Here is a 25,112-nt window from a genome sequence, read left to right as displayed (position 1 = left end):
GGAAGTGGATTCAGTCCTTTTAGGAGCAGTCAGTTTTAAAGGGAAACCGCTCGGAAAAAAAAAACAAGATGTCGCACCCGAGTCCAGTCCCGGCTTGTCAGGGGAACGAGCGCTTCAGGTACACTGTGTTTTTTAAAAAAAATAATATATATAATATATATATATATTTTTAAAGGGCAAAAAAAAAAATTATCAACCGGTGTAAGAAAAATATGGGTTTTATAAATAGTTTTTTTTAAAAAATAATAATAAGGATGTTAAAGGAGGAGAAGAGCGCGAGCGTTTTGCTTGTGACACCTCCCGGTGGTGGCCGTTAGTTCGGTGTTGATTTGAATGTGTCGCGCGGATCGGCGGACGCCGCTGTGGCGGGAAACGGAGCCGCTTAAAGGAGGCGAGGGTCAGAATCCCCCGCCCCTCCCCACTCTTACAGGCCTCAGCCCCTCCATCCCCTGATGTATTTCAAAAGAAATGTATTTTTTTAAATTTAAGTTTCCCTCCTTTTTTTTGTTGAAGCTGTGAATTTGGGAAGATTTATATAATGTATACAGAAAATGCTGGAAACGCTCAGCAAGTCACTCGTTATCATCTTCCAGTGGGTCCCCAATGGTCTTCGACCTGAAACGTTAACTCTTGTTTCTTTCTCCACAGATGCTGCCTCACTTGCTGGGCTTTTTTCAGCATCTTTCTGTCTTTATTTTAGGTTTCCAGCATCCGCAGTCTTTTTTGCTTTTTTTTTTGTAAAAAAAAATTAAAATGTATATGATTTGCAATCTACTGTGTCATAAATATTTTATTTACAATTAAATTTCAATCCTCCTCCTGTGCCCCGGAGGGAGGGTGATGCGATGGGCGGCTATTTTTTTTTTCCCCCGCGCAAAATTTTCCGAGGGAGGCCTCGCTCCATCGCCTCCCCGGGACCCTGTACGTTTGTGTAACCGAGTGTTTTCTGAAGCTGCGAGATCGGTCGTCTCGTCTTGTCTCGTCCCCTGACTGGTCTGTTATATGTTTATTCCTTCCCCGCCTCCCCCTCCCTTCTCCTTCTCCATCTTTTTGCAGGAGGAAGCCGCCGCCATGTCGCTGGTCCATTGGCAGGAAGCGCGGCGCCGATGGCAAACTGCGCAGGATGTGCGACTCGGATTCCACAGTGTTTGAAGATGAGATCAAGGACTGGGCTCCAGACGCTCCCTCTTGGCCGGATGGCAGGGTCTCCAGGTTAGTGGGGCGCGATCTATTTCTCCAGGGTTTTTTTTTTGAGGGGTTGGTGGGGGAGGGCGACGATGTTGGGGACAGTTTAAATGTCATTTATACAAATTGAGTGAGCAATTCGCAACTCAGTAGATTCGTTTCCTGAAGTGCATGTCCAAGAAGGCAGCAGGGAATTCTCGTTTGCTGGCCAGCACTAATCTATTGACTCTTAAAAACAGATTTTTAAAAAACTGCAAATCTTAAATTTAAAAACAGCCAATGTTGGAAATAAACATTGCTTGTCTGAAGTACTTGGGTATACATCAAAGATTAGCCTGTCCTTCCCTTTTGGATACTGCTGATGTGATTTCTACATCTAGCATTTCCTGTCTTTTATTGCGATACCAGATTAGCCATTCATGTCATTTAGCTTTTTGAGATCTTGCTGTATGCAAAATGGCTGATGCACTTGCCTATATGAATGATATCAAAGTGTTTTGGGATGTTTGCAATGTGATGGGGCACTAGTTTTTTGAAGCTCTTGAGGAATGGTTAGACTGCTTAACTGATTTGAGATGCTTAAAGGGGAAAGAAAGTATGACTAGCTCCACAGATTTCAAGGTGGGTTTTCTCCTTCAGTTCTGGGGTTGGTGGGGAAAGCTGCTGAGCCACTATAAATTCAATAAGGAATTCAGGAGAAATTTTACTCTGGAGAGTGGTGAGAATGTGGAGTGATTGAGGCGATTCATGTGGATGCATTTAAATGGAAGCTAGATAAGTACGAGGGAGAAAGGAATAGAAGGATATGTTGATAGGGTAAGATGGCAGGAGGCTCGTGTGGAGCATAAACACTAGCATAGACCTGTTGGGCCGAATGGCCTATTTCTGTGCTGTAAAATTCTGCGTAAAGAAGGGGTGTCTAAAAACTTGGTCAAAGAATCCTCCTTAGAAATGGGGGTAGTGCTAGAGGAATGTCATACCTCTGTTCAAAAAAGGGGCGAGGGATAAACCTGGCTTCGGAGGCCAGTCAGCCTAAAGTCAGTGGTGGGGGAACTTTTGGAGACAATCACCTGGGACAAAATTAATTGGTATTTGGAAAAATATGGGCTAATGCATGAAAGTCAGCGTGGATTTGATAAAGGAAAATCGTGTTTGACTAACTTGAGTTCTTTGATCAAGTAATGGAGAAGGTTGATGAGTGTATTGTGTTTTGATGTGTATATGGACTTTCAAAAGGCATTTGATAACTTGTAAGCAAAATTAAAGCCAATGGGATTAAAGGGACAGTGGTAATGTGGCTACAAAATTGGCTAAGGGACAGAAACTAGAGAGTAGGAAGGATGTGGAGGCCTTAGAGTGGGTGCAGAAGAGATTTACTAGAATGATTTCAGGGGTGATGGACTTCAGTTACATGGATAGACTGGAGAAGCTGGTCTTGTTCTCAGAGCAGAGAAGGTTGAGAGGAGATTTGATAGAGGTGTTCAAAATCATGAACGGATTTGATGGAGAAACTGTTTCCAGTGGCTGACGGGTTGGTAACCAGAGGAGACAGATTTAATTTGATTGGCAAAAGAATCAGAGGCAACCTCTACCACCTAGAAGGACAAGGGCAGCAGGCACATGGGAACAACACTACCTGCACGTTCCCCTCCAAGTCACACACCATCCCGACTTGGAAATATATCGCCGTTCCTTCATCATTGCTGGGTCAAAATCCTAGAACTCCCTACCTAACAGCACTGTGGGAGAACCTTCACCACATGGACTGCAGCGGTTCAAGAAGGCGGCTCACCACCTTCTCAAGGGCAATTAGGGATGGGCAATAAATGCTGGCCTTGCCAGCGACGCCCACATCTCATGAACAAATTTTTTTTTAAAAATGAGGAAGCATTTTTTATGCAGAGAGTTATGATCTGGAATGTACTGCCTGAAAGTGTTGTGGAACCAGACTCACTAATAACCTTCAAAGGGGAATTGGATAAATACTTGAAGGGAAAACATTTACAGGGTTATGGAGAAAAGAACAGGGGAGTGGGACTAATTGGATAGATGTTACGAAATGTTAAGATGTCTCAAAATGTTAAGACAAATCTAAAGGCACTGTATCTGAATGCACGAAGCATATAAGGTGGATGAATTAATAGTGCAAATAGATGTAAACAGATACGATATCATTGCGATTATGGAGACATGGCTGCGGGGTGACCAAGACTGGGAGCTGAATATCCAAGGTATTCGATATTTAGGAAGGACAGGCAAAAAGGAAAAGGAGGTGTTGTTAGTAAAGGATCAAATCAGAGCAATAGTGAGAAAGGATATTGGCTCAGAAAATCAAGATGTAGAATAAGTCTGCGTGGAGTTAAGAAGCACCAAGGGCAGAAAAGACTGGTGGGAGTTACCTATAGGCCTCCAAACAGTAGTGGTAGTGTAGGGGACTTAATCAACAGGAAATTAGAGATGCATGTAACAAGGGTACTGCAGTAATCATGGGTGACTTTAATCTACATATAGACTGGCCAAACCAAATTAGCAATAATACTGTGGAGGATGACTTCTTGGAGTGTGTATGAGATGGTTTTTTTAGATCAGTATGTTGAGGAGTCAACCAGGGAACAGGCCATCCTAGATTGGGTATTGTGCAATGCGAAAGGGTTAATTTATTATCTTGTTGTGCAGGGTCCTTTAGGGAAGAGTGACCATTACATGATAGAATTCTTCATTTAAGATGAAAAGTGAAGTAGTCTAATCCGAAACTAGGGTCCTAAATCTAAACAAAGGAAACTACAAAGGTATGAGGAGTGAGTTGGCTATGACAGATTGGGAAGCTTCATTAAAAGGCATGGTGGATAGGCAATGGCTAACATTTAAGGAACAAATGCATGAATTGCAACAATTAAACATTCCTTTCTGGTGCAAGAACACAAAAGGAAAAGCAGCCCAACCATAGCTAACAAAAGAAATTAAGGATAATATTAGGTCCAAAGAGGAGTCATACAAAGTTGTCAGAATAAGTAGCAAGCCTGAGGATTGGGAACAATTTAGAATTCAGCAAAAAAGGACCAAGAGATTGATTTAAGAGGGGGAAAATAGTGAGAGTAAACTTGCAAGGAACATAAAGTGGACTGTAAAAGCTTCTACAGGTACATAAAAAGAAAAAGATTAGTGAAGATAAATGTTGGTCCCTTAGTCAGAAACGGGAGAAATTATAATGGAGAACAAGGAAATGGCAAAGCAATTAAACAAATACTTTGGTTCTGTCTTCACGGAAGAGGACACTAATAACTTCCCAGAAATGCTAGGGAACCAAGGGACGAGTGAGAAGGAGGCATTGAAGGAAATTAGTATTAGTAAAAAAAAAATAGTGCTGGAGAAATTAATGGGACTGAAAGCCGACAAATCCCCAGGACCTGAAAATCTGCATCCCAGAGTACTAAAAGAGGTAGCCATGGAAATAGTGGATCCATTAGTTGTCATCTTCCAAAATTCTATAGATTTTGGAACAGTTCCTGCAGATTGGAGGGTGGCAAATGTAACCCCACTATTTTAAAAAAGGAGGGAGGGAGGGAGGGAGAGAGAGAAAGCAGGGAACCACACACCAGTTAGCCTGACATCAGTAGTAGGGAAAATGCTAGAGTCTATCATAAAGGATGTGATAACATGACACTTAGAAAATATTAGTGGGAATAGACACAGTCAACATGGATTTATGAAAGGGAAATCATGTTTGACAAACCTCCTGGAGTTTTTTGAGGATCTAATTGGTAGAATAGATAAGGGTTTGTTTGGATTTTCAGAAGGCCTTTGATAAAGTCCCACATAAGAGGTTAGTGTGCAAAATTAAAGCACATGGAATTAGGGGTTTTATACTGGCATGGATTGAAAATTGGTTAACAGAGAGTAGGAATAAATGGTTCTTTTTCAGGGTGGCAGGCAGTGACTAGTGGGGTACCACAGGGATCAGTGCTTGAGCCCCAGCTATTCACAATATATATCAATTATTTGGATGAGGGGACCAAATGTAATATTTCCAAGTTTGCTGAGGACACAAAACTAGGTGGGATTGTGAGTTGCGAGGAGGATGCAAAGAGGCTTCAAGGTGATTTCGACAAGTTGAGTGAGTGGGCAAATGCAGTGTAACATGGATAAATGTGAAGTTATCCACTTCGTAAGGAAAAACAGAAAGGCAGAGTATTATTTAAATGGTGACAGATTGTGGAATGTTGATCTACAAAGGGATCTGGGTGTCCTTGTACACCACTCACTGAAAGCAAACATGCAGGTGCAGCAAGCAGTTCGGAAGGCAATGAAGACCAACATACCATTTGCAAGAGGATTAGAGTACAGAAGCAAGGGTGTCTTACTGCAGTTATACAGGGCCTTGGTGAGAGTACACCTGGAGTATTGTTGCAGTTTTGGTCTCCTTACCTAAGAAAGGATATACTTGCCATAGAGGGGAGTGCAGCGAAGGTTCACCAGACTGATTCCTGGGATGGCAGGACTGTGGTATGAGGAGAGATTGGGTCGACTAGGCCTGTATTCACTCGAGTTTAGAAGAATGAGAGGGGATCTCAATGAAACATAAAATTCTGACAGGGCTGGACAGATTGGATGTAGGGAGGATGTTTCCCCTGGCTTGGGGGGGGGGGGGGGGGGTGGTCCAGAATGAGTGGTCACAGTCTCAGGATATGGGGTAGGAGATTTAGGACTGAGATGAGGAGAAATTTCTTCACTCAGGGTGGTGAACCTGTGGAATTCTCTACCACAGAAGGCTGTGGAGGCCAAGTCACTGAATATATTTAAGAAGGCGCTAGATAGATTTCTAGACACAAAAGGCATCAAAGGGTATGGGGAGAGAGTAGGAATATGGTATTGAGATAGAGGATCCACTATGATCATATTGAATGGCGGAGCAGGCTCGAAGGGCCGAATGGCGACTCCAGATCCTATTTTCTATGTTTCTTTAGCTCTGCCAGCACCGGCATGATGGGACGAATGTCCTCCTTTGCTGTACCCTAACGTGATGCCATGAAAGGGTTTTTTTTAAGGTTAGACGAGGGAGGTGGCGGAAAACCCATAGTGGGGATGGGGGGTGCTGATGGCACTGCACCAATGATTGGGTGAATGGGGGAGCAATGCATGAGGAATTGTAAATGGAGAGTTTGGGGTGTAGATTGTAGTGCTGGATGAGATTGGAGAGGGGTGAGGCAATGGAGGGAGTTAAACAGAAGAATGAGAATTTTATGTTTGATTGGGAGACATATAAGTAAGTCTGGAGGTAACAAGGGCATGGGTGACAGATTAGTAACGTGCTGAGGTAGGGGTGGAAGTAGGCAACCTCTGAGGTGGGGGGGGTGGTCGGAGGCTCAACTCGGGGCCAAATAGAATGTAGGATGCCAACGTGTGAACAGTGGTTTGGCTTGAGACAATGCTGTGGAGGTGGAAGGTGTTTGTGGCAGGGACTGACAATGTTGGCTTTAGTCTTCATGGAGAGATTTGTGGCTCATCCATGACTGGAGGCTGGACAAGTAGTGTAACAGCAGTGATTGGAGGTGGGTGGGAAGCATTGAGTGGTCAAGCTGGATATCAGTACATCTGGAATCATCTGTCTGCAGGTGATTTAGCCAAAGGGTAGCATATAGAGGTGGATGCCAAGAATGGAACCGTATTCTCCTGAGACTATGTGGGGGTTGGTAGAGATTCTCTGCCTATAATCAGATGGGTAAGCCTGAAATCAAATGAAGGCAGTACCACCAAGCTGGACAACGGGGGAGGTGTTGAAGGATGGTGTGATCGACTGGTGAAGGCTGGAGAGAATGTGGAGGGATAATGCACCACAGCTGGAGAATGCTGTTTATGACTAGTTGCTGTTGGGGTGGGGTGTTGGAACATAGGAACAGGAGTAGGCCATTCAGCCCCTCGTGCCTGCTCTGCCATTTGATAAGATCATGGCTGATCTGTGATCTAACTCCATATACCTGCCTTTGGCCCATATCCCTTAAAACTTTTGGTTGCCAAAAAGCTGTCTATCTCAGATTTAAATTTAGCAATTGAGCTAGTGTCAATTGCCGTTTGCAGAAGAGAGTTCCAAACTTCTACCACCCTTTGTGTGTAGAAATGTCTTCTAATCTTGCTCCTGAAAGGTCTGGCTCTAATTTTTAGACTCTGCCCCCTACTCCTAAAATCCCCAACCAGTGGAATTGTAGAAACCTGATTGGAGGGATTCAAACAGGAGAGATGGGGACAGATCTGGGTGATGACCTTTGGGGGGGGTGGTGGGGTTGGAAATGGGACAGCTTGTTCTTGGAGTATGGGGTGCAGTTGAAGTAACTGATAAGTTGCTGCAGTGTAGCTTGTAGATCATAGATAACTGCAGCCAAGTATGGAGAGGGTAGCTATTGTGTAGTGGCAGGAGTGAGCAAGGTAACTTCAAGGAACTTAAAGTAATTAATATTAGTAAAGGTACTGGAGAAATTAATGGGACTAAAAGCTGACAAATCCTCTGAATCTGATGGCCTAGATCCTAGGGTTTTACAAGAGGTGGCTGCAGATATAATGGATGCATTGGTTTTGACCTTTCAGAATTCCCTAGATTGGAAGGTAGCAAATGAAATACTGCTCTTCAAGAAAGGAGGGAGAGAAAACGGGGAACTACAGACGAGTTAGCCTGACATCAGTCGTAAGGAAAATGCTAGAATCCATTAAGGACGTAGTAATGGGGCATTTAGAAAATCATATGATTAGGCAGTCAACACGGTTTTATGAAAGGGAAATCATGTTTGACAATTTAGTTTTTTGAGAGTGTAACTAGCAGGCAAGATAAAGGGGAACCAATGGATGTAGTATATTTGGATTTTCAAAAAGGCATTCGCTAAAGTGTGACAGATTGTTACACAAGATTAGGGATGGGGGTAATATATTACCATAGATTGAGGATTGGTTAAAGGACAGAAAATGGAAGGAATAAATGGGTCATTTTCGGATTGACAAGTTGTAACTAGTGGGGTGCCGCAAGGATCAGTGCTTGGGCCTCTGCTATTTACAATCTATATTAATGACTTAGATGAAGGGACGGAGTGTAATGTATCCAAGTTTGCTGACGAGACAAAGCTAGGTGGGAAAGTAAGCTGTGAGGAAGACCTAGAGTCTACAAAGGGATACCAACAGGTTAAGTGAGTGGGCAAGAACGTGGCTGATGAAGTATAATGTGGGGAAATGTGAGGTTATTCACTTTGGCAGGAAAAATGGAAAAACAAAATTTTTCAAATGGTGAGAAACTATTAAATGTTGGTGTTCAGAGGGATTTGGGTGTCCTTGTACATGAAACACAGAAAGTTAACATGCAGGTACAGCAAGCACTTAGGAAGGCAAATGGTATGTTGGCCTTTATTGCATGGGGGTTGAAGTATAAGAGTAAGGAAGTCTTGCTACAATTGTACAGGGTTTTGGTGAGACCACACCTGGAGTACTGAGCTGTTTTGGTCTCCTTACTTAAGGAAAGATATACTTGTTTTTAGAGGCGGTGCAACGAAGGTTCACTAAATTGAATCCTGGATGAGGGTTGTCCTGAGGAAAGATTGAGTAAATTGGGCCTACATATACTCTGGAGTTTAGAAGAATGAGAGGTGATCTCATTGAAACAGATAAGTTTCTAAGAGGGCTTGACAGGGTAGATGCTGAGAGGAAGGTTCCCCTGGCTGGATAGTCTAGAACTAGGATGTAGTCTCAGGATAAGGGGTCAGACATTTAGGACTGAGATGAGGAATTTCGTCACTCAGGGTGGTGAATCTTTGGAATTCTCTAACCCAGGGGGCTGTGGATGCTGAGTCGAGTATATTTAAGACTGAGATCGATAAAGTTATGGACTCTAGGGGAATCAAGGGATATGGGGATTGGGTGGGAAAGTGGAGTTGAGATTGAAGATCAGCCATGATCTTGAATGGCAGAGCAGGCTCAAGGGGCTGTGTGGCCTACTCCTGTTCCTATTTCTTATGATCTTATACTCTGCCCTTGTGGTGTTGTGGGTATACACATCAAGGCGAGTGGTGAGTATTCCATCACTTTCCTGATTTGAGCCCTGTGCATGGTGCTGTAATATTCAACATGCTAAATCCTGCTGCCTCTGACTTTTGTTTGGATGTTTTGTTAGGAGAAAATTGTTGATTGTCACTCAGGGATGTCGTTGAGTGTGACAGAAATGTAATTTTGTTGTCCTGTCTAGGTTTGGCTTGATGGCTGTCCCTTTTTAATCTCCTCACAACTACAGGCATTTTAAGAACATAATTACATAGGAGTAGGCCATGCAGCCCCTCGAGCCTGCTCCGCCATTCAATCAGATCCTCAACTCCACTTTCCTGCCTGATCCCCATATCCCTTGATTTCCCCTAGTGTCGGTCGGTCTACCCGACCGCCCGCCGGTATATGCAATGCCATAACATCCACAACTCTCGGCATGAAGACATGCCCCCTAGTGCTAGACCCTCCAGCAAGGGGAAACAATCTCTCAGCATCTACCCTGTCAAGCCCCCTCAACATTATTCAATATCACCTCTCATTCTTCTGAACTCCAGGGACAATAAGCCCATCCTACTCAATCTCTCCTCATAGGACAACCTTCTCATCCCAGGAATCAACCTAGTAAACCCTAGTTGCACTGCCTCCAAGGCAAGTATATCCTTCCTTAGATAAGGAGACCAAAACTGTATGCAGTACTCCAGGTGAGGTCTCACCAGAGCCCTTGTACAACAGTAGTAAAACTTCCCTACTCTTGTACTTCAACCCCCTTGCAATAAAAGCCAACATGCCATTTGCTTTCCTAATTGCTTGCTGTACCTGCATACTAACTTTTTTTTTAAAAAAAGGACAAACCTTTGATCCAAGTATTGCAACCGGTGAAAGGGTATATAAGTGGCTGGATTTGAAGATGTTTGAAGTGGTTGGAATCTTTACAAAAATGGATAGACCAGCAAGCTTCCAAAATTGCAAGAAAACAATTACATATGAAAAGAATGACTTGGCATAAATGTTTACATAGGGATGCTATTCTTTGCTAGAGCGATCCAAAATTAATCCAACTGCCTCCTCTCCCTGTAGCTCTGTATCTTCTGCTTCAAATATTTATCCAATTTTCCTGTAAAGATCCAATGGTTTGCTTCAACCACTCCCTGTGGCAAAGCATCCTGTGTTGCAACAAAATTGTGCATAAAGAGATGTCTCTTACACTAGTGGAAATTTTAAATTGATACCTGCTTATTGACTCCCAAGTTGGGAGAAACTAGGCTTTCCCTATTCATCAAAACTCTTCATGATTTAAAACAAATCTCTGAAATCTCTTTTAGCCTTCTCTGCTCTCCTGGCACTAATCCCAGTATCTCCAGTCTCCTCATACCTAGAGGTTCCCATCCCTGGTGTCATCCTGCTGAATCTGCAATGTAATACTCTTGTTTTAATGTCCTTTCAGAATTGTACAAGGTTCTCTGGTGTAACTTGATATTTTGCACAAATATTCTTGAACAATAGGCTTTCTGCTGTGAATAAGCTTACACTGTGTTTATTTCATAGAAAGGTTACAGCATGGGAGGAGGCCATTCTGCCCATCGAGTCCATGCCGGCTCAATGCAAGAGCAATCCAGCTAGTCCCACTTCCTCCATAGCCCTGCAAATTTTTTCCTTTCAAGTACTTATCCAGTTCCTTTTTTGAAGGTCACGATTGAATCTGCCTCCACCACCCCTCGGGCAGTGCATTCCAGATCCTAACCACTTGCTGTGTAAACAAAAAAAAGTTTTTTCCTCATGTCAACTTTGTTTCTTTTCACCTTAAATCATTTATTTAAGATCATTTGATCCTGTTCTTCCTACTGAAATGTATCACTTTGCATTTTTTTGCGTTTAAATTTCATCTGCCACGTGTCCCAGCCTATCTATATCCTCTTGAAGTCTATCACTATCCTCCTCACTGTTTACTACCCTTCCAAGTTTTGTGTCATGTACAAATTTTGAAATTGTGCCCTGTACAAGTCATTAATATATATCAAAAAAAGCAGTGGTCCCAGCACTGACCCCTGGGGAACACCACTGTACACCTCTCTCCAGGCTAAAAAAAACAACCATTCATCACTACTGTTTCCTGTCTCTTAGCCAATTCTGTATCCATATTGCTACTGCCCCCTTTATTCCATGGGCCACAATCTTGATGATAAGCCGACCGTGCGGCACTTTATCATAGAAACAGAAAATAGGGGCAGGAGTAGGCCATTCGGCCCTTTGATCCTGCTCCGCCATTCAATACGATCATGGCTGATCCTTTATCTCAATACAGTATTCCTACTCTCTCCCCATGCCCCTTGATTCCTTTTGTGTCTGGAAATCTATCTCGCTCCATCTTAAATATATTCAGTGACTTGGCCTCCACAGCCTTCTGTGGTAGAGAATTCCACAGGTTCACCACCCTCTGAGTGAAGAAATTTCTCCTCATCTCAGTCCTAAATCTCCTACCCCATATCCTGAGACTGTGACCTATCGTTGTGGACCCCCACCCCCGACCCCAGCCAGGGGAAACATCCTCCCTGCATCCAGTCTTTCTACCCCTGTCAGAATTTATGTTTCATAGAAACATAGAAAATAGGAGCTAGAGTAGGCCACTCTGCCCTTCGGGCCTGCTCCGCCATTCAAAATGATCATGGCTGATCGTCTGACTCAGTACCCTGTTCCTGCTTTTTCCCCATATCCCTTGATCCCTTTAGCATTAAGAAATATATCTACCTCCTCCTTGAATACATCTAATAACTTGGCCTCCACTGCCTTCTGTGGTAGAGAATTCCATAGGTTCACCACCCTCAGTGAAGAAATTTCTCCTCATCTCTGTTCTAAATGGCATACCCCATATCCTGAGACTGTGACCCCTGGTTCTGGACTCCCCAGCCATCGGGAACATCCTCCCTGCATCTAGTCTGTCTAATCCTGTTAGAATTTTATATGTTTCGATGAGATCACCTCTCATTCTTCTAAACTCTAGTGAATATAGGCCTAGTTGACCCAATCTCCCCTCATATGTCAGTACTGCCATTCCAGGAATCAGTCTGGTAAACCTTCGTTGCACTCCCTCCATGGCAAGGACATCCTTCCTCAGATGAGACCAAAACTGCACACAATACTCCAGATGTGGTCTTACCAAGGCCCCGTATAACTGCAGTAAGACATCCCTGCTCCTGTACTCCAACCCTCTTGCAATGAAGGCCAACATACCATTCGCCTTCCTAACTGTTTGCTGCACCTGAATGCTCGCTTTCAGCGACTGGTGTACAAGGACACCCAGGTCTCGTTGCACTTCCCCTCTACCCAATCTATCACCATTCAGATAATAATCTGCCTTTCTGTTTTTACAACCAAAGTGGATAACCTCACATTTATCCACGCTATACTGCATCTGCCATGTTCTTGCCCACTCACCCAACTTGCCTTTTTGAAAGTCCATATACACCACATCAACTGCATTGCCCACACCTACCCTCTGTTACCTCATCAAAAAACTCTTATCAGGGTTAGCTAATGGTTAAACTTGTGTTTAAAAATTTAAAACCCAATCCAATGTGATACTGCATTGCTTTTGCAGACTGGAGTGAGATCTTATGGAATCGTGGGGTAAATACCAGCATCTCGAAGGGCTGACTGGTCTACTCCTCCTATTTTCTATGTTTCTGTGGTTTGCTATTGAGTGTTTGCTGTTTGCTATCTTAGGCAAACTACTGAAAGCTTAATTAGATCTCCAGGCTGGGATAAGAAGCAATGGGGAGTTGGGACTTGCACATGCATGATCTAATGAGGGCCACAATAATCAGAAGTTGAAGAGACCATAAATGTAAAGAATAAGTGGCTGCACTGTAGTGATGAGGTTAAGTGTGCCTATTGTATTCATTTATGTTGAATATTCTAGTCACTAATCTTATTTACAGCCCAAATTTTATAGTTGCCCATTGCAAGACTTTGAAATATTTTGGCAGTCTTTTGTTACCTGTAAAATCATGTTTGTGCAGAGAATGTGAGTGAATTCATTTTGTCTTTTTGGTGAATTTATTTTTAATGTGAAGGGGAAATAGAACATTTTCCATTTTAGACATCTTGTCAGCATTACCAGATCAGGTATAATGCAGTTAAATGCAGAGTTAGAAAAAAATTTCTGTCTAAGTATGTCATCCTCAATATCAACTCATTCCTTTACTGAGCCATTTCCCTCTCCCATCAGTATTGTGGTGCTGAGTTTTTTGATGGAGCGTCGATGAGGGCAATGTAGTTGATGTGTATATGGACTTTCAAAAGGCATTTGATAAAGTACCATATAATAGACTTGTCATCAAGATTGAAGCCCATGGAATAAAAGGGGCAGTAGCAGCATGGATACAAAATTGGCTAAGTAACAGGAAACAGTAGTGGTGAACAGTTGTTTTTCGGACTGGAGGGAGGTATACGGTGGTGTTCCCCAGGGGTTTGTACTAGGACCGCTGCTTTTCTTGATCTATTAATGACCTGGACTTGGGTGTACAGGGCACAATTTCAAAATTTGCAGATGACACAAAACTTTGAAGGGTGGTGAACAGTGAGGAGGATAGTGACAGACTTCAAAAGGATATAGACAGGCTGGTGGCATGGGCAGACATGTGGCAGATGAAATTTAACACAGAAAAATGCGAAGTGATACATTTCAGTAGGAAGAACAAGGAGAGGCAATATAAACTAGAGCGCACAATTCTAAAAAGGGTACAGGAACAGAGATCTGTGGGTATACGTGCACAAATTGTTGAAGGTGACAGGGCAGGCTGAGAAAGCAGTTTAAAAAAGCATATGGGATCCTGAGTGTTATAAATAGAGTACAAAAGCAAAGAAGTCATGATGAACCTTTTATAAAATACTGGTTCAGCCACAATTGGAGTATTATGTCCAGTTCTGGGCACTGCACTTTAGGAAAGATGTGAAGGCCTTAGAGAGGGTGCAGAAGAGATTTATCAGAATGAATCCAGGGATGAGGGACTTTAGTTACATGGATAGACTGGAGAAGTTGGGGTTGTTCTCCTTGGAACAGAGAAGGTTGAGGAGATTTGACAGAGGTATTTAAAATCATGAAGGGTCTAGATAGAGGGAAACTGTTCCAATTGGCTGAAGGGTTGAGCACCAGAGGACATAAATTTAAGGTGATTGGCAAAAGAACCAAAGGTGACATGAGGATAAACCTTTTTACACAGCGAGTGGTTAGGATCTGGAATGCACTGCCCAGGGGGGTGACTGAATCTGCCTCTATCATGGCTTTCAAAAGGGAACTGGATAAGTACTTGAAAGTAAAAAAAATTGCAGGGCTTCAGGGATAGGGTGGGGGAGTGGGACTAACTGGATTGCTCTTGCAGAGAGGCGGCATGGGCTTAATGGGCCGAATGACCTCCTTCCATGCTGTAACCTTTCTATGAATTGGAGACTTGTAGGCCCATATCCAATAGTAACTGGATTGGCTTCTCTTATCAACTTAGAATTAAGATGAGGCATAATGATATGATCAATATGGAAAGTGCCATTTATGTTTTGAGCGTGAAGACCATGCTGCTAGAAATGAGATGTATTTCTAGAGTAAATTTTGAAATTGAGTTGGTAATCTGCAGTGCTTTCCACTGGGGAATTTTCCCTGTTTGCCCAATACTGAAGCAGATACTGTGATTAATTTGTAGGCAAATCCATGTAACAAGAAAAGGTTGTTTAATTTTAAAATGGACCATGTTAAAATTAATCTTTCAGTTTCACAACACCAGAAAATGATGGAGCAGTCCCCAGGTGTGCCTCTGCGGATTGGGGCACTGCAGTAGAAGATGAGGAAACCAGACAGATTGTTTATCGGGATTTGAAGAGGTTTGTATGCTGTAGTTTTTACAAATTGCCTTTTTGGAGGGAGTGTCCAAAAAGTTGCTGCACTAAAAATCTCAATTTCCTGTATAGCTTAATAATCTTTGCTACTGTTGAAACCTTGTATGACTATTGTGTATTAATGCCTGTATAATTCAGTTCTAGAGAATGGCCAAAAATGATAAATTATGCTTTTTTTTTGATGTGCAGAACTGGCTCAATTGTCATGATGTAACCCACTTATATTCTAGGACGGCTTGAAGGGATTATGTAATACCTGGTTGCCTTGTTGCTAAATCTGCTCTGTTTATACTGTCAAGTAGAGTCAGGAACAACAGGTATCTTTTAGAGAACAAGGTGTCCTGAAGGAAGCTAATTTGGGTGGAGGTGTTCCTTGCTTGCACACTGGTTTGTGAGGAACATATAACTAAGGAATCTCTTGTGATGGGCTGTGGTACTGTTGGGTTGGATTTTGCTTTTCGCAGCAACTGAGTCCCATGCACGGCAAGTTCCTCGTCTAGACTCACATCTTTCCAGGATCTGTCTTAACATCTAAAACATTTTTTTTATTGCATGTTCAGTTCACTTCAATTCAAAAATTTCCCCAGCCCCAAAGTCCATTATAAAGTTGTCCTGTAATAATGGCCAAGTATCCTGGATTGCTATAGTGAGGTAATACATAACATGCATTTCCAATCTGTTCTTAAAATCTCATAAATTATTTTGTTTAGAGTCAAGAATGTACACAATGCAACCCTCAAATAGTAGCATTTAGAATATAGTGACTGGTCAGTGTAAACTCATCATTTGACTTTTCATTGGATTCAAGTAGATTCCTATCCATCGTGGTAAACCACACTCCTTGCCTCACACTACCCACGAACAAGGCCATTGGTTTTCAAAGGCGAAATGGACCAAATTGAGGAATGCGATCCAAAGCACGAGTAAAAATCCCAAATAACCAAACTGAATTTGACTAATTCAGTCATGGTAAGCCGGTAGTCGTGCTTCTAGGCAATGCCAAGAGAAAACTACTAGTTCACAACATGTTTGTTTATGGATGGGGAAGGCCATTTGGACTACCTTGGGTTTATCCATCCAGAAGAACCTCATGCCTCTCGACCCCTCCAATTGCTGCATCTGATTGGTTCTTAAATGATTCCAGGGTTTTCACCTTTTATCACTGCCTGGAAATCTATTTTAAGGTTTGATGATTCTGCATTTTAAAAAAAAAATAAAAGCACCTTCTGTTGTTGGCCTTTTACTATTATGAACATGTGTCCCCTTGTCTTCCTCCCACAGTTTAAAACCTGCAACTGTGTGGTTCACAAAGTTGGTGAACTGCTTCCATGTTCTGTTATTTCCCAGCTGTGGCTTTTTTCTTTAAAAAGTCTCAATATTTTATCCTGCGGACCAGTAGTACTGCTGTTAATTCACTTAACGTGTTTTAAATAAGTGGTTTAAGCAACCAATTTATTTTTTCTTTCAGATACAAAAGAAGACTCTTGCTAAATGACTTTAGTGACTATGAAAAGGATTACTCTTCTGAAAGGTATATCTAATATTGTGTTTCCAGGAAGCCTGAAATAAATGCTTGCTTACAAAGTACTGCATAATTAACTTCTGCATTTTACAAAGCTTTTACTCAATACATTGTCAGACTTTGTAGCATCAGATTGTTAAATTTTGTATCAAATGCCTCTTCGCATGAGGATGTTTTGGAATGGAGGGGGTGGAAAGGAAGAAGAATTTGAGACTAGTAGGATCGTCATCAAATATTCTGGTTCTCTTTTGATTTGGCGCATGGATCCCTCACTTCTCCTCCCAAACCTGCGTCCCGCCCCAGCAATGTAGTGTAGTAGATGTCCACCAGTGTTGCCAGCTGTTGGGGTACAGAGTGGCTTGATTACTTCCCTGTGGTTTCTATCTCTTCTCTCCTGCAACACAGCTGGGATTGGGATTTTAATACAGTAAGGCGTTAGATCTGCACCTAGGTACCACCTGGTGCTTTGGTACTTGAAAATGGTGGAGACTTTATTCTGATAAGGGAGTTTGAATCTGCAACAACCTCTTGGGTAATTTAGGGTTGTAGCATATTGATGTACTAAAGAATGTGCAGTTTATGCCGGTAATGCTTTCCTCATCCCTAATCTAGGACGTTCCTGACTAAAAATGATTCCTCAATCATCTAATTACTCTAGGTGTTTTATTTCAGTTCCAGTGGCTCCAGAGAATCATTGGCACCTTCAGAACTTGAAACTGATGAAGTGGTATTGATGAGGAGACAGAAGCAGATCAACTATGGAAAGAACACAATTGCATATGATAGATTCATTCAAGAAGTTCCTAAGTAAGATCACAAGAAATGCCTTTGTTTTTGCTCTGATACTTTTGAAGTCAGGCTTTTTTTTGCCAAGTTTGGGGTGGGACAATAAGACTTTATTGGGTAACTTGCCATTCATCATACTTGAGTGTTTATGGTAAAGTAGAAAATATTCTTGGTGTTAGAAGCATGAAAGTTTTTCACTTTGGGAAGGTGACTGGTTTATACTTCAGTGGCTGAGATCACCAGGAATACAAATCTGTCTGTGTCCTTGTACCTCGTGAAGAATGATGTCCCTGCTCTGTTGTAATTTGAAGACTGGTTTAGTCCAAAACATGCCACCGTTTGGGTACTACATTTCCCCAGACTGTAGCTTAGTTCTGTGCTCATGTGGCTTCAGATCACCCCATTAGCCATCTAGAGTTGCTTTCAATGGATCTTTTTGAGGCAGGAAGGGAAGAAATACATGTTATGGGACTTTCATTTATGCAGTGCATTATGTTCTTGGGATGCTTCATGCCTGTAAATTACTCTATGAAAGTGTTCATATTCCATCAACAGCCTGTATTTACATAGTGCCTTTTAATGTTGAGAAGAGTCACAAGGTGCGTCAGAGGCATATGGGGGAAATAATGAATGCTGAACCAAATTAGATAATTGGCAGGAGACCAAAAGCTTTGTGGAAGAGGTGGATTTTAAGGAGCGTTTTAAAGGAGAAGGAAGTAAAGCGTGAGGTTAAGACCTGAAGGCACAGTTGTCAGTGGTTGAGCAAAGCCCGGGGTGGGGTGGGGGGGAGGAGATTCAAAAGAAGGTACAGTCCAAAGAAGAGTGTTTGGGGAGGGGATTATAGTGGAGATGGGGAAGGGCACAGCCATGTAGGGATTTAAATAAAAAGGTGAAAATCTTAAGTTTGTGTTGTGGGGACCAGGAGCCAATATAGGTCAATGAGGATGGGTAAGCAGAACTTGGTGCGAGGTGGGATACAGACCTACCTGAATTTTGGATGAGCTGAAGTTGAGGGTGGAGAATGAGAGGTCAGCCAGTGGTGCATTGGAATGGTCGAGATTGGAAATGAGAGAGGCATGGATTGGGGTTTCAGCAGCAGATGGGCTGAGGTGGGCGATGTTTGAGGTGTAAATTTGTGATAGAGGATATGGAGTTGGAAACTCTTCTCTGGATTGAATTCCATTTGCCACTTTCTGACCAGTCCATTGATATCTTCCTGCAGTCTACAGCTTTCCTGCTCACTATCAACCACATGGCCAATTTATGTATCCTCTGCAAACTTCTTAATCATGCCTCTTACATTAATGTCTAAATTTATATAAATGAATGAATGAAACAGCCTCCCAGTCACAAAAACACCTGTCAACCATTACCCTTTACTTCCTGCCACTGAGCCAATTTTGGATCCAACTTGCCACTTTCCCTTGGATCCCATGGGCTTTTACTTTTCTGACCAATCTGCCATGTGGGACATTGTCAAAAGCTTGATAAAATCCATGTAAACTACATCAAATGCATTACCCTCATTGATCCTCCTTGTTACCGGCTCAAAAAATTCAATCGTTAGTCAGACACTACCTTCCCTTAAAAAATCCATGCTGACTGTCCTTGATTAACCTGTGCCCTTATAAATGATGATTAATACTGTCCCCCAGAATTTCTTCCAATAATTTGCCCACCACCGAGGTAAGACTGACTGGCCTGTAATTACTTGGTCTATCCTTTCTCCCTTTTTTTTTTAAAAACGGTACAACATTAGCAGTTCTCCAATCCTCCGGCACCATACCTGTAGCCAGAGAAGATTTGAAAATGATTGTTGAAGCCTCTGCTATTTCCTCCCTTGCTTCTCAACAGCCTGAGATCTATTTCATCTGGGCCTGGCGATTTATCTACTTTCAAAGATGCTAATCCCCTTAATATTTCCTCCTTCACTATGTTCATCCCATCCAATATTTCACACTTTTTTGTGAAGACAGATGCAAAGTATTCATTAAGAACCATACCCACATCTTCCGCTTCCATACATGGGTTACCTTTTTAGTCTGTAGTAGGCCCTATTCTTTCCTTAGTTATCCTATTGCTCTTCATGTATTTATAAAACATCCTTGGGTTTTCCTTGATTTTAGTTATCACTTTTTTCATGCCCTCTTTGCTTTCCTAATCTCTTCCTTTTTAATTTTACCCCTGCACTTCCTATACTCCTCTAGGCTTTCTGCAGGATTGAGTTCTCGGTGTCTGACATAAGCTTCCCTTTTTCTTATCTTGACATCCAGAGAGCTCTAGATTTGGCATTCCCACTCTTTCCTTTGTGGTAACGTATTTGCTCTGAACCCTCACTATCTCCTCTTTGACTTCCACTGTTCTGACACTGATTTACCTTCAAGTAGCTGTTTCCAGTCCACTTTTGCTAAATTGCTTCTCAGCTTAGTAAAGTTTGCCTTTCCCTAGTTAAGAACTTTTACTCATGTTCTTTCTTTGACCTTTTCCATAACTATGCTAAATCTAACTGAATTATGATCACTACCACCAAAATGCTCTCCCACTGATGCTCCTTCCACTTGCCCAGCTTCATTCCCTAAAACTTAATCCCGAACCCCCTCTGTTGTTGGGCTTGCTACATACTGGCTAAAGTTCTCCTGAATGCATTTTAAGAATTCTATCCCAGTTAATATTGGGTAGTTGAAATCCCCTATTACTGCCCTATTGTTTTTTGCACTTCTCAGAAATTTGCCTACCTATTTGCTCTTCTATCTCCCTCTGACTGCTTGGTCTATAGTACACTCTCAGCAGTGTGATTGCCCCATTTTTGTTCTTTAGCTCAACACATATGGCCTCATTTGTTCCTTCTAACATATCATCCCTCCTCACAGCTGTAATTGTTTCCTTTACCAATATTGCCTTCCCCCTCTATCTCATCTGAAAACCCTGCAACCAGGAATGTTGAGCTGCCATTCTTGCCCCTCTTTAAGCCATGTTTCAGTAATAGCTATGATAAATATAAAAGGATGTAAAATCATTTTGCATATAAACACTTTGTTCACAGTACATAAGAGTACACTAGTTATCAATGAGAAGATATAGCATTGTTCATTGTTTGGCTTTAGCTGGAAGGATGCAGAACTTGTCATTGGTGATGCTCGATGTACTTCAAAGCAAGTTAGCACTGCACATACTCATTGAATTCTTTCTTTCAGACATCTTCGTAAGCCAGGTGTTCATCCAAGGACTCCAAACAAGTTTAAGAAGTTCAGTCGTAGATCCTGGGACCAGCAAATTAGGTTGTGGAGAATTGCACTGCATGCATGGGATCCACCTGCAGAAGAAGGCAGTGATTTACAGGCAGTGTATGTTAATGTACTGACATTTTTGGGATGTGGGTACTGTTAATGGGTTTCAGATTTGGGAATGAATTTGCAATTCTTATCCAGTGGAATTCAAGTGAATTGCTTTAAATGAAAGTGATGGTATGAATTTATTGGTAAGTGAAATAAGGATTAAAATTGGATCATAGTACTTGATGATTACCCTTGTTAGAATGGTATTTTGGTGATTGGTAGGGTTTTTATTATAAGCATTGTAGTAAAATTCCACTAGTTGTAAACAAATACTGCTTAAGCAACAAAAAAACCTTGAGCCGTACATGTCTTACAGCACGGAGTTTGATTTTGATATGGAAACAGAATCAGTGAACAGCTCAAGTGGAAGTCGAACAAGTTTCCATGATGAGAGGGGATGTACCCCCAGCAACACACGTGCACCATCTCCTCAGGTATGCATCATTTAAAAAAAAATGATTATATAGTGATGAGCAGTCTGCTTTTTATAGAATCAAAAAAGCACAGAAGGTGGTCATTCGCCCAGTAGTGCCTTTGCTGGCTCTTTGAAAGAGTTATCAAATTAGTTGCACTCCCCTACTCTATCCCTGTAGCCCTGTAAATTTTTCCTTTTTAAGTATATATCCACTTCCCTTTTTGATGGTTACTACTTAATCGACTTCCATCACCATTTCCAGCAGTGCATTCCAGATCATCTTTACTTGCTGTGTTTATTAAAAGAAATTCTCCATTCCCCCCCTGGATTTTTTGCCAATTATTTTAAATCTGTGTCCAATGTTACTGACCCCTCCCACCCCCTCTGCTAGTGGAAACAGTTTCTCCTTATCTATCAAAATCCTCATTATTTTGAACATCTCTGTATTAAGTCCCCCTTTAACCACCTTTGCTCTAAAGAGCACAATCCCAGCTTCTCTAGGTCTCTCCACAAAACTGAACAACTTCATCCCTGGTACCATTCTGGTAAATCTCTGTACCCTTTCCAAGGACTTAACATCCTTTCTAAAGTGTGGTGCCCAGAATTGCACATAATACTCTAGCTGAGGTCTAACCAGTGATTTATAAAGGTTTACCATCACTTCCTTGCTTTTGTATTCCATGCTTCTATTTATAAAGCCAAGGATGGTGTACTTTTATAACTTCTTTATCAACTTGTCCTGCCACCTTCAAAAATTTATGTGAACCCCCCCGCCCCCCACCATGTCTTTGTTCTTACACCCCTGTTAAAATTGCACCATTTAGTTTATAGTCCTTTTTCTTTCCAAAATGCACCACTTCACACTTTTCCATTAAATTTCATCTGCCATGTGTCTGCCCATTTAACCAGTCTTGTGTCCTCTGGAAGTCTGCTACTATCCACCTCACTGTTTACTATATTTCCAAGCTTTGAAATTATGCCCTCCACCCAAGTCCAGGTCCCTCAAGTCTGAAAAACAACCATTGACTATGACTGCTTTCTCTCAGCCAATTTCGTATCCATGCTACCATTGCCCCTTTAATCCTATGGGCTTCAATTTTGCTAGCAAGTCGATGTGGCACTTTATCAAATGTCTTTTGGAAGTCCATATACACAGCTACTGCACTATTTTTATCAACCTGTATTTTATTTCATTGAAGAACTCAATCAAATTAGTCAGACACAATTTGCCTTTAACAAATCTGTGTCTGTCATTTATCAACCCATGTTATTGCAATTCATCTTGTCTCTGATTATTGTCTCAAAGTTTCCCCCACCATCGATGTTGGGCTGACTGGCCTGTAGTTACCTGGTTTGGTTTTTTTGGAATGGGGTGTAACATTTGTAATCCTCCTGTCCTCTAACACCACTTCCACATCCAAGGAGGATTGAAAGGTTGTGGTTAGGGCTTCTGTTTTTTCCACCCATACTTTCCTCAGTGACCTAGGATGCATCTGGTGACTTTTCTACCTTGAGCACTGCCAACTGTCTTAGTACCTCCCCTATTTTTTTATCCTATCCAATTTCTCTACCACCTCCTCCACTAGAACATTGGCAGCATCCTCTTTAGTGAAGACAGATGCAAAATACTCTTAGTACCTCAGCCATGCCCTCTGCCTCCATAAGAAGATATCCTTTTTGGTCCTTAATCGGCCCAACCTTTCCTTTGACTATCCTTTTACTCTTTGTTTATAAAAGACTTTAGTGTTCCCTGTTATGTTGCTGGCCAATCTGATGTATAGATAATTGAAAAATTCTTAGGGCTGTATGGGATAGACAAACAACTTTTCTGATTTAAGCTGCAAGTAGAATGACTGACTTCACTGCATTCCTGTTGACTGCATGAGGAATTTATAAACCCTGTACCCCTTCACTTAACTCTTACAGTTTTGTAAGCTAAGTTGATCCAACCTGCAACAGAATAGATTGATTCCATAACTTGTTTTATCTGCCATCTTTCAGGCCTAACCAATGGTCCGAAAGAGACTGTTGGAGGCCACTCAAAAAAAAAACCCCAACTACCCAGGAAATTGAGTTTTCATTTGTGGGCCCAGGAGAAAGTTAGGCCCATTTGGGACCCCCCTGGGATCACTGATCTGTCAGCTGGCTCAGCGTAGGATCTGATTTCCTGCCCTTTGACAACTGGTGGGCCTCAAGCTGGCATGAACTGGCAGACTGAGTAGTTGCTCCATTGACTTTGCAACCATTTTGGGCAGAAGTCAAATTTCTCGACCACTGAGTTTTTCAGCTGTGATGCTGTGCCTTTACTAATCTGACATGGGCACCTTGGATAATTTTTTTTAGTATGAGATGGTGTGGCCAACATTGTTATCTGCCTTCTGTCTAGATGTTGGTTCTGTAACTTGGTCCAGTATGTGTTTGCAGTATTAGTTGGTAGGAAGGCTGGCTTTGATCTGTGAAGTTACTATAACTGAGAATTTAGAGTTTCAACTAATGATTTAATATTTTAATTTTCTTTAGATATCTTGCTCGACTCCAACAACCAGAGAGTTTGTCTACCCTCATGTGGGCAAAGAATTTGATTTGCAAGCTTGTTTGGCTGAAACCAATGAAGCTAGTTCCTGGTTAAACTAAAGGAGGCTGCTTGCTATTGAGAGAATCTTGTCTTGAATGTTGAATGATTACAGTTCTACAGTTGGTGTGGTGATCTCATGAACCTAAAGGAGTTTAGTGTTTTGTTTTTTTCCATAATGTGTCACATTGTGTAGATTTGTCTATAATGTGCAGTCCAGCAAATCCATTAATGTAACTGCCTTTTGCCTCTCCCAACAAAAATACACTTTTCCAACTAAGTACTGTGGACAAGACAGTTGGTGTCCAACATCTGCTAATGTTAAACCTCATCCTTAAGTTGGGTTACTTGGGTTAATTTGACTTTTTCCCCACAAGGTTAGCACCTGTCTTTGTGGTGAGGGAATTATGGCACCAGATTGCCACTTGAGTCCCTCTCTAAACATTGTTTCTTAGGTCTTTAACAATGCTTTGCAACAAAATTTGGTTGCTTTCGGAACAGCTCTTGGGTGGGGGCTCTACTGCATGGAGTTACAGATTTCTCTGCCTTCCCCCATTTCTATGTGGTGTCTATCTATGGATGGGAATGTCAGAACAAGGGTGGACTATCTTAAATTCAAGTTACTTTGTATCCTGTAGTTGCTAGATTACTCAGTTGTAATGTTTTCAGTGTTTAATCTTGGAGCAATATCAACTATTTTGCTCAAAATCCAATGCAATGTCTGCTAATTGCTACTCTCTGCCATTTGAGATTGTATAAAGTTAATACTTTTTTTGTATCTTGGTAATGTTTGACTGGTGTGAATTTTTAGATGTGTTTTTACATTAACAAATCTGCATAAATGTAATGCAATGTCCATTGGTACAAAGGCTAGTTTCCAATTGGAAGACTGGAACAGAAAACTTTATAATGACCATATTTTTATTTTGTATTTAAAGCAACTTGTCTTGCATGTGGCCAGATTCCAGTTAGATATTGCAGACATTTGAAATTCTTTACAATTGAAATATAAATTGTTGAACTGAGCATTATTTTTAATGTGTCTGTAGTTTTTTTGTAAATCTGCAGCTGTACAATAAAACTTAGCTTGTCCTTGTATTTGCCTGTGGCTATTGTTTTACACTTTGGTGAAATTTTGAGCTCATAGCCTCAAATTGCATAAATTGATCACATGACTTCACTGGGCAATCTTGTATATAAAATCTGATCAGTTTGAAATGGAGAAGCATCTATTAAAACTAGCTGAAAGTTCAGTTTGAATGTAGTGGTGTACCAGAAGGATCTCGCTGGCATTGGCCATGTTTGTTTGGACTGCTACCTCCCTGATTTGATTTTAAAAAATCTTTGAGGGAGGGGGTCAATTGCAAATGTATAACATTGTTTAATGAAACTCTCAAT

General features: G+C 41.6%; 1 protein-coding gene across 1 annotated transcript; it reads left to right on the top strand.

The window, feature by feature from the left end:
- Positions 1 to 4: 4 nt before the first annotated feature.
- On the top strand, positions 5 to 24,812 carry slbp (stem-loop histone mRNA binding protein). The gene is made up of 8 exons (XM_067982681.1): positions 5 to 118; positions 1,057 to 1,212; positions 14,959 to 15,069; positions 16,553 to 16,615; positions 17,279 to 17,413; positions 20,587 to 20,736; positions 21,044 to 21,161; positions 23,663 to 24,812. Exons 1-8 carry the CDS (start codon positions 69 to 71, stop codon positions 23,774 to 23,776), a joined length of 897 nt encoding a protein of 298 aa, XP_067838782.1. The 5' UTR covers positions 5 to 68; the 3' UTR covers positions 23,777 to 24,812.
- The last annotated feature ends 300 nt before the right edge of the window (positions 24,813 to 25,112 follow it).

The sequence above is a fragment of the Heptranchias perlo genome, chromosome 1, assembly GCF_035084215.1.
Source record: "Heptranchias perlo isolate sHepPer1 chromosome 1, sHepPer1.hap1, whole genome shotgun sequence".
NCBI classification, from domain to species: Eukaryota; Metazoa; Chordata; class Chondrichthyes; order Hexanchiformes; family Hexanchidae; genus Heptranchias; species Heptranchias perlo.
This window is presented reverse-complemented; position numbering and strand designations above follow the sequence as displayed.

Coding starts and splice junctions, on each gene's coding strand:
- slbp (XM_067982681.1), top strand. CDS start 69: ATGTCGCACCCGAGTCCAGTCCCGGCTTGTCAGGGGAACGAGCGCTTC. Junction 1,213..14,958: donor CCGGATGGCAGGGTCTCCAG/GTTAGTGGGGCG, acceptor TTAATCTTTCAG/TTTCACAACACCAGAAAATG. Junction 17,414..20,586: donor TTCATTCAAGAAGTTCCTAA/GTAAGATCACAA, acceptor TCTTTCTTTCAG/ACATCTTCGTAAGCCAGGTG.